This window comes from Oxyura jamaicensis, chromosome 4 (genome assembly GCF_011077185.1).
Source record: "Oxyura jamaicensis isolate SHBP4307 breed ruddy duck chromosome 4, BPBGC_Ojam_1.0, whole genome shotgun sequence".
NCBI classification, from domain to species: domain Eukaryota; kingdom Metazoa; phylum Chordata; class Aves; order Anseriformes; family Anatidae; genus Oxyura; species Oxyura jamaicensis.
Window position 1 is genome coordinate 95,757,014 of NC_048896.1, and position 8,542 is coordinate 95,765,555.

Below are 8,542 nucleotides of genomic sequence, written 5' to 3' on the forward strand. Positions count from 1 at the left end.
TGCTGGGACGCTGGCTGCGAGCGCAGCCTACTGCTGGTCTTCTGGGGTGCGTCTCGGGTAAATAAGGAGGGGTTGGGTCGCTCGACCCGCTTCCCTGCGGGCTGGTGAAGAGGTCGGGCTGGCTGCGCCGAGTTCCCGGCTGCCTGCGGGCTGCTGTCGCAGCGGGAGGGAGCCGGGGTTGCTCCGACAGCGACGGGCGGGTAACGAGGTGCTGACGGGGAGGGGGCTCACTGGGGGGCCTGGGGATGTGTCCGCGCAGGGAGAGCAGCCCGAGCCCTGCAGGATGCTGCTCATGGCCTCTCGGTGCCGTTCCCCTGAACAAATGCCCAGGGTACGCGCCCACAGCCCCCGCTTGGGACCCTCTGGGTGGACGGGACCTCTGCGCTTCCCAGGCGAGGCTCTGGGAACAGCACCATGCCTCTCCTGGAAAAACACGGCCTTGGGGCAGGGGGGTTCACCTTGGGGCAGGGGGGTTCACCTTGGGGCAGGGGCTGACGTGGCTCGTGGCAAGCGTGCCACCTGCGAGCCGCTCACCCCCTCGGCCCCGCTGCCTTTCCTCCCAGAGGCAGGAACGATGATGAATGGCTCCGACGTGGCCAGCACCACGACACCCAGCCCCAAATCCAAGGAGGAGCAGGTCGTGGACGGCCACGATGAGAAGGAGAGCAACCCCTTCGCCGAGTACATGTGGATGGAGAACGAGGAGGACTTCAACAGGCAGGTGAGAGCGGAGGGGCGGCCGCCAGCCCCGCGGTTGTGGGGGTGAAGGGGAGGAGAGGGCAGAGCAGAGGAGGAGCTCCTCCCTTCCTCTCCCCCAGCTCTCCTCCTCGCTTGGTGTCGGGCAGGGGTCCAGCTGCAGGGCAGAGGACCCCGCGATGCCGCCGGCCCCGTCGGCTCTGTCTCGGGGCTGCCAATAGCACCGCGACCTCCTCTTGTACCTCGCTGTCGTTCCCCTTCCACGTGCCCGGAGAGAACAGGAGTAAAATCGGGGCTCCCAGCCTGCGAGCGCTCCTGGCTTTGCTCCTCGGCACTGAGCCCTCGCAGCCTTGGTGAAACACAGGCAGGGAGGGAAGGAGGCCCCATCCCACGGCCCCGCCACACCCCTGGTGACCGAAGCAGGATTTCATCAGCTCTGCCAGCGCCCTCGGCAGCAAAGCTCCGCACGGTGACGCTCGGTCCGGTCCCGCAGGAGCGGCCCCGCCGGGGGCTCGGAGGCAGCGCGCGGCGAGCGGCTCTGCCCGGTGCCGGGCTGGGACTCCGGGCCGGGCGTTTTGGGGCCGGGCTGGGCAGGGGGAAACGTGCGAGGTTCGTTAACGCGCGTTTGGAAAGCGCCGCCGTGAGTCAACGTGCTGGAATTGGAAGGCGCAGCGCACCGCCGTCCTGCCCCGCGGGAGGGAAGGTCCCGGGGGGAGCACGGGGCACCGTGGAGGGGCTGGGGCCTGGGGGGGCTTCCCGAGCTGGCACAGGGCTGCAGGCAGCCCCCGGGGCATGGGGGAGAGAGGCAGGAGGGTCACGTCGCCAGGCACTCACTTCTGCTTCCCCCCCAGCGCCCGGAGGTGCCTCCGGAGCCCAGCCTGGGTGCAGCTCCCAGCGGGAGCCGGGGGACACAGCGGGCACGGCGCTTGCAGCAGCACAGAGGGGACGTGGACCTGCCAGGGCCACCTTTCCCCAGAGCTGCCTGTCCCCAGAGCTGCTTCCTCATCGCTTTGCAGCTCTCCAAAGCCACGCTTCGCCCTCGCCTCCTCTGCACGGGTCTCCTCGGTGCAGGCGATGGGGATGCGGAGCAGGCAGGGGCTTCCCGGCACAGCCCCCCCCCCTCTTTCTGCCAGCAAATTTCCCTTTCCCGGGGAGCCAGCAGAGCCCGGAGGGCAAAAAAACGGCGTGGTGGGCTCACGCCGCGAGGAGAGGCCGTGCTGGCAGCGGGCTGGTGCAGCCCAACCTGCAGCAGGAGGGGACAGAGCCGCGGGGTTTGGGGGTGCTCCGCTCCGTGCGCTCGTGCCACAACGCGTTTTCCAGGAGGGCCGCTGTCATCCCAGCTCCAAGCAGAGAGTTAAAGAGCGACCCTGGCACCCCAATCTGTTCCTGCTCCCTGCGACACGGAGAGCTTTTAGCTTCCTGGAGCGTTTTGTCCCCCGGGGACTCGCCTGCCCTGGCTGCCCCCGGGGCACCGGTGGGTCCCCAGGCAGGGGAACACGACTGCATTTCTGCCAGGTGGGGCTGGCACAGGGGAAGCGCAAGGCCGTGCGGTTTCCCGAGGGCTCTCCTTGGGTCTGCTGACGGCGTTCTTCGGGCAGGTGGAGGAGGAGCTGCAGGAGCAGGAGTTTCTGGACCGCTGCTTCCAGGAGATGCTGGACGAAGAAGAGCAGGACTGGTTCATTCCCTCGCGAGACCTGCCCCAGGGCATGGCGCAGCTGCAGCAGCAGCTGAACGGGCTCTCGGTCGGCGACGGCCACGCTTCGGAGGACATCCTGGTAAGAGGGTTTGCTGCGAGGGCTGGCCAAGAGCAGAGCGCTGTCCTGGGCAGGGGGGCAGGGGGGGATCTCCTTCGGGGTTTTCCCCAGGGGGTGTCCGTGCAGCGGCTGGTGGCGGTGCTTTTTGGAGCTCTGTGCACGGGCACCTGTTGCAGGACACATCCCGAAGATACAAACAGCCCTTAGCGGTGGGAATGGTGGGAACGGGGCTGTGGCTTCGCAGCCACGAGGTGTTCCCTGGTCCCCGGGCACGCTGGGGACCTTTCTCTGCCTTTTGGATAGAGCTGGGCTCTCCGGGGCGCCCAGAGGGAGCCCGGGCGCCGAGCACCCAAGGCGTGTACGGGTATTTACAGGACAGAAAGCTGCCACGGAGCTGCTGGCGGAGCTGCTCTGCCTCCCTCTGCCGCCCGCAGCGCTCTGTGCAGCTGCTGCCCCCTCGCAGCCTGCGCCAGCAGCTCCGTGCTGAGGCTGGAGCAGAGGGGTTCCCCGCATCTCCCCCCCCAAAACCAGCCTGGGAGCGGACCCCTCGGAGCTGGCACCCCTTAAGCAGCGCCTCGAGGGGCGAGGGGAGCCTGGGGAGAACCCGCGGGGCACTCGGTGCCCCCGGGGGCTTTGTCTGCGTGGAAACCCGTGGCAGAGCCCCTGCCAACGGGGACGGGTCTGCGGGGGGACGCAGCGCTCGCCGAGGGGGGGCCGCTGGTTGTGACCCCCTGTCCCGCTTCTCTTGCAGAGCAAAAGCAACTTGAATCCGGACGCCAAGGAGTTCGTGCCCGGTGTGAAGTACTGACGGGGGGGCTGCCCTCGGACAGACTGTGGCCCCGTGGCCCCGGCTCCGCTGGGGACGGCGCTGGGGGCTGGGAGGGACGGGGCGCTGCGGAGCTGCTGCCCCGTGGCAGGGTCTCACTCCGTGCTTCCAGTTCCTTCTTTTTCCTTTTTTTTTTTTTTTTTTAACTCTTCCTTCGTATCATTTAGCACTTTTGGGAGCGGTTTTTTTGCTTCCTAGGACTTGCGGCCCTTAGGTGTGTCCTGGAGCCCAGCACCCCTCCTGCTCCAGAGGCCAACCGTGCCGCGCGCTGCGGCCCCGCCAGCCCCTCGCTGGGTACAGTTCGGGGGTCCCTGCCCGCCCGAGGCCACGCGGGCTCCCCCTGTTTCCGTTCAACGGGATTTCTTTAGCCAAAGGACCGGGGAAGCGTTACAAGGCCCCTGATCCCTGTGAGCAGCGGGCTGCCCCAGCTCTCGGATCGGTGCTGAGCACCGCTCGGTGCGCTGCTGTGCTCAGGCGGCACCGTCCTGCCTGCCTGGGGGGTCCCGGGCACCCCTGCAGGGGGGAGACCTGCTCCCCCGGCCCCCGCCTGCCTTCCAGGGGGAGAGCTTCTGCCCTAAAACACCTTCCCCTTCAAGCACATTGCCCCCGACTCTCGAGCTGCGGCTCTGAGGCGTCTGTACCTCCGCTTCTTGAAATAAATCCAAGGCAAACTGAACGCGGCCCGTTCTCAGGAGTGTGGCAGGGAGGAGCGGCAGGGACCTGGTCTCGAGGGGCCCCCCTGTGAAGGAGAAGACCCCCCTGTAGAGGAGAGGACCCCCCGTAAAGGAGAGGACCCTCTATAAAGGAGAGGACCCCCCGTAAAGGAGAGGACCCTCTATAAAGGAGAGGACCCCCCGTAAAGGAGAGGACCCCCTCCATCACCTGCAGGCTCCGCGGGTGCCGGCCACGCGTGGGCTTGCATCTCCCAGGACCCTTTCCCCCACCCCCCGCTGCCCCTCGGGGAGCAGATCGCCTCCTCCAGGGGTCACTTTTCGGGAGGGCTGAGCCTGCTTTTGGTGCTGGAGGCGAGGACACAGCTCCAGGCAGGGCAGGCCGGGGGCGAGGGCAGCGAAGGGCAGGCGAACGCAGCCTTGTGGTGTAGCCGGAGCTCGGGGTTTGCCCCCTGCCTGTTTTTTTTCTGCTTTCCGTTTGATTTTGGACAAAAAGCGAACAGCACAAGGACCTTCCGGCGACGTGCTGCAGACGGCGGGCAACGCGTTATTAAAAATCAACTCTTTTTGAATGGAGCGGGGCAGGACTCTTCCCTGCAGGCCGGGTGAGCTCGCCGCTCAGCGCCAGCTCCGTCAGACAGCCCGGCTGTGGCGGGGGCTCCCCGCCTCGGCCCAGCACCGCCTGTCCACAAGGATTTCCACGAGGAAATCCACGAGGATTTGCTTCTCCCCGGGGGCTGATACGAGACCTCCGAGGGTTTTGCTTCTCTTGTCCTGGTCTCTGCTTCCCCCTCTGTTGGCCCCGCGGTGCCGAATTCCCTCCCCTGGATCTGCTCCGCGGCGCTGATGGCAGCATCCTCTGGCTGGGCCCGGCCAGGGATTGGCACCGGGGGAAAACCAAACCAAAAACAAACCAAGCCCAAACCAAACCAAGCCCAAACCAAACCAAGCCCAAACCAAACCAGGCCCAAACCTAAACCAAACCAAGCCGAACCGAACCGAACCAAACAGAACCAAGCTAAACCAAGCCCAAACCAAACCAAACCAAACCAAGCTCAAACCAAAACTAAACCAAGCCCAAACCAAGTCCAAACCAAACCAAGTCCAAACCCAACCCAACCCAACCCAAGCCCAAACCAAAACTAAACCAAGTCCAAACCAACCCCAAACCCAACCCAACCCAACCCAAGTCCAAACCAAACCAACCCCAAACCAACCCCAAACCCAACCCAACCCAACCCAACGCAGGAACCCAGCTGGGGAAGCCAGGGGAGACGTTTCCCAGCGTGGAAGCGGGCAGAGGGCAGCCCCGCTGGCTGTGCCTTACGGCACGAGCCCCACGGAGAGCGCCTGCGCCTCCCGTCCAGCCTGCAGGGGCCGATTCCTGCCCAGCCCATCCGAGACCCTCAGGACCCGAGGCGCGGACACCGCAGGGAGCGGAACAGGCAGCAGCGCCGGGAGGCCTGGGGACTTGTTTCTCCTCTCTTCACCTCGTTTAAGAGCTGGAGAAAAACTGATCGCAGTTGTCTTGGAGGGCAGCGGCAGCCTGGTCCGGTGCTGTAAGTTCAGGCACGACCCCGTGCTGCTTTCTTCAAACACAAATCCACAGTGGGCAGCCTTTTTTCTTCCTCCCTTTTTTTCCCTCTTTTGTTCCCCCTTTGTCCTCTTTTCTCCCTTCCCCCTTTTCCCCTTCCCCCTCTTTTCCCCTTTGCTCTCTCTCCCCCGTTTCTTTCATTTCCTCCAGTTTCCATCTGTCCCCTTTACTTTCATTTCCCCCCTTTTCTCCCTCCCACCTTCCTCCTCCTCCCCCTCCTCCCTTTTTTTCCTTTCCTTCCTCCTCCAGCTGACGCCACGTGCCCGGCCACGACCTCCCCGCGCCTGCAGCTCCCCAGGGCTCGCGGGCACCACGGCCGGGTGGCCCCACAGCCCCACGTCCCCCTCCCCGTACCAAAGGACGGCATCAGACCCTGCCCTGGGGGCCGATGTGGCCCCTTCCCCGTGGGAGCTGGCCACGACCGGCCCCATGCACCTGCCACAGGGCCGCGGTGACAACGGGACCCCCCCCAGCTCGGAGCTGGCGGCCACCGACGGCGCCTTGGGGCTGGAGCACGCTGTGGCCAGGGGAGCCACAACGCGCTGCTGGTCTGAGCCCCGGAGCCTTCCTCTTCCTCCTCCTTCCTCCTCCTCCTCCCCCTCGGCCCCGACGCACGGCGCAGCCAGCGGCTCTGCCCCTTCCTTATTTTATTGGGGCACCACGGAGCGCACTTGGTAAAAAATAAACCCAATTCCTCCGTGCGCAGCAGGCACCGGGCCCCGGTGCGGCGGTGGCCCTGCCACCTAGAAGCGGTGGCTGTAGAAGACGTCCACGTTGCTGGCGTAGTCCAGGGGCAGCGCCTGGCCGATGCTCTTCGCCCCCAGGCTGGCCCCCCCCAGCGCCGACGAGTGCCTCAGCTTCAGGAGGCTGAAGCGGGTGAAGGAACCCCCGGGACGCTGCCCCCGAGCCTGCGCCAGCACCCGGACAAATCCTGCGTGGGGGGACGGAGGTGTGGGGGCAGCGGGAGGCACCGGGACCCCCGGGAGGGGAGCAGCGAGATGAGTGTCCCCTCACGGGGAGGGGGCCCATCCCGCCCCACTGTCACCAGGGGGCTCGGGGGGACACGTGGAGCCCCCACAGGGCGTGGGGCACCCCCGGTCCCCCCGCTCACCTTCCCTCATCACGTCCCAGCTGTTCCAGACGGAGCCCACGCAGACGATGGGGAGCCCCAGCTCGCCCTGGAACAGGCTCTGCGCGGGGAGCAGGCGGCGGCTGAGCCCCCACTGTGGGGGGAAGCGGGGCCAGGAGACCCCCGGGGCCCAAAAAAACCCAGGGCCAGGAGACCCCCCTGGGACCAGGAGACCCCCAGGGGATCAGGAGACCCCTGCTCCAAGCAGCTTCCTCGGCACCGTGCCGGTGGCGCATCGGGAGCAGCCGGGTCCCACATCCCCGGGTCAGGGCAGCCCCCCCCCCGAGGACCCCAGGGACAGGAGCAGGGGACGTCCCCGTCCCCCACCTCTCACCTCATCGATTTTGGGCAGCACGGCGACCACGTGGCGAGCCAGCAGCTCCCCGGCCCTGTTGAAGATGTGGCGGCACAGCGGGTCCCCAGCCTGGGCACCTGGTTCCGAGAGAGGCAGCGGGGTGGGGACGGGGACGGCTCGCGGTGTCCCCGTGCTCACAGGTGGCCGTCCCCACCCCGACGGCCGCTCCCCATCGCTCGAGGGGGCAGAGGGCGTTTGGGGCAAAGGGCAGCGATAGGAAGGGGAATTGGGGTGCTGGGAGGCTGCGAGGGGCAAAGGGGCCAGAAGCGAAGAGACGCGGGGCGGTCCCCAGGGGACACCCAGCGTGACAGCCCCGACCGCCCCCCCCCCAGGACTGCCACCACCTGCTTCGGGGCCCGACCCCAGCCCTACACGGTGCCCTACCCGCCGCCAGCTTCTGGCAGAACCCCGCAAACTTGGCCTTCTCGAAGGTGCGGTAGAGATGCGTCAGGAGCCCCATCCTGTCCGAGATCTGGGAGAGGGCCCCGCGGTGAGCCCCGAGAGATGCTGCCCCCCCCCGGGGGGGGGGGGGGGGGGGGGCGGGGGGGGGGCCCCGGGAGGTGCCGCCCCCCCCCCCCCCCCCCACGATGAGCCCTACGCGATGCGGGCCCCCCCCCGCCGGGCCCCCCCTTCGGCACCTGGAAGTACTCGAACATGGCCTGCTTGACGTGCCCAACGTCATGGGGCGGCACCTCCAGGTTGTCCATGCAGTCAAAGACCGTCTTCACCGCCTGGTGCGCGATCCAGTAGGCTGCAGGGTGCGGAACCAACGTGAGACCCCCCCCCCCCACACACACACACACAACCAAAACCCCTTCCCCGAGCCCCTTCCCCACCCTCCTCATCCTCACCGGAGCCTTCATCGCCCATCATGTGCCCCCACCCGCCGCAGCCCGTCTCCGAGCCGTCGGGGTTGATGAGCTTGCAGTTGGAGCCGGTGCCCGAGATCAGCACGATGCCACCTGCGGGGTGACAGCGTTTGGGGACACCGCCGGCACCCCACACCCCATACAACCCCCCCCCCCTCCCCCCGGGGACCTTCCTCGCCCCCTCCGGGTCCCGTACCGCGGTCGGTGGCGGTGGCCATGGCCCCGACGGCGTCGGAGGTGAGGCGGTAACTCTCGCTCAGGCGCGGGTAGCGCCGCCGCAGCTCCTCCAGCAGCAGGGCGATGGCATCCTCCTGGTCCCCCCCGCTCAGGGACAGCCCCTGCCACCACGGGGACGTCACCCGGGGCAGGGGGACACTGGGGAGGGGGCGTGACAAGGGGAGGGGGCGAGGACGGGGGCTCACCAGCGAGCGAAGGGGCACGTGTGGGTCCACGCCGGCCTTGCGCTTGGCCTCGCTCACCAGCTCCTGGATCCTCTCCACGCACGCCTCGGCGCCGACCAGCTTGGGCACCCCGGGGAGCGGTGCTGAGCCCCCGCCAGCACCCCTCGGGGGGCACCCCGCGGGCCCCAGCTCTGCCACCGTCACTGGTGGCGTCGCCCCAGGGTTTGGGGACCCCCCCCCCCCCCCC

General features: G+C 67.6%; 2 protein-coding genes across 2 annotated transcripts in view; one reads left to right on the forward strand and one right to left on the reverse strand.

Annotated features, from left to right (window-relative positions):
- Window positions 1-561: 561 nt before the first annotated feature.
- On the forward strand, window positions 562-3,335 carry PAIP2B (poly(A) binding protein interacting protein 2B). The gene is made up of 3 exons (XM_035325883.1): window positions 562-721; window positions 2,295-2,471; window positions 3,202-3,335. Exons 1-3 carry the CDS (start codon window positions 575-577, stop codon window positions 3,256-3,258), a joined length of 381 nt encoding a protein of 126 aa, XP_035181774.1. The 5' UTR covers window positions 562-574; the 3' UTR covers window positions 3,259-3,335.
- A 2,836-nt stretch (window positions 3,336-6,171) lies between these two features.
- The window catches only part of NAGK (N-acetylglucosamine kinase), a 3,243-nt gene continuing 872 nt past the window's right edge, over window positions 6,172-8,542 (reverse strand). Inside the window, exons 2-9 of the mRNA XM_035324507.1 lie at window positions 8,317-8,498; window positions 8,091-8,232; window positions 7,877-7,987; window positions 7,664-7,776; window positions 7,410-7,497; window positions 7,005-7,102; window positions 6,653-6,731; window positions 6,172-6,472 (exon numbers count right to left, since the gene is read on the reverse strand). Of these exons, the coding sequence (XP_035180398.1) occupies window positions 6,285-6,472; window positions 6,653-6,731; window positions 7,005-7,102; window positions 7,410-7,497; window positions 7,664-7,776; window positions 7,877-7,987; window positions 8,091-8,232; window positions 8,317-8,498 (1,001 nt within the window). The 3' untranslated portion in view covers window positions 6,172-6,284. The remainder of the gene's footprint in view (window positions 6,473-6,652; window positions 6,732-7,004; window positions 7,103-7,409; window positions 7,498-7,663; window positions 7,777-7,876; window positions 7,988-8,090; window positions 8,233-8,316; window positions 8,499-8,542) is intronic.

Excerpts from the sequence above, each read along its gene's own strand:
- PAIP2B (XM_035325883.1), top strand. The coding sequence starts at position 575 with ATGATGAATGGCTCCGACGTGGCCAGCACCACGACACCCAGCCCCAAA. Across the intron at positions 722-2,294 it reads AGGAGGACTTCAACAGGCAG|GTGGAGGAGGAGCTGCAGGA; the intron begins GTGAGAGCGGAG and ends TTCTTCGGGCAG. Across the intron at positions 2,472-3,201 it reads ACGCTTCGGAGGACATCCTG|AGCAAAAGCAACTTGAATCC; the intron begins GTAAGAGGGTTT and ends CTTCTCTTGCAG.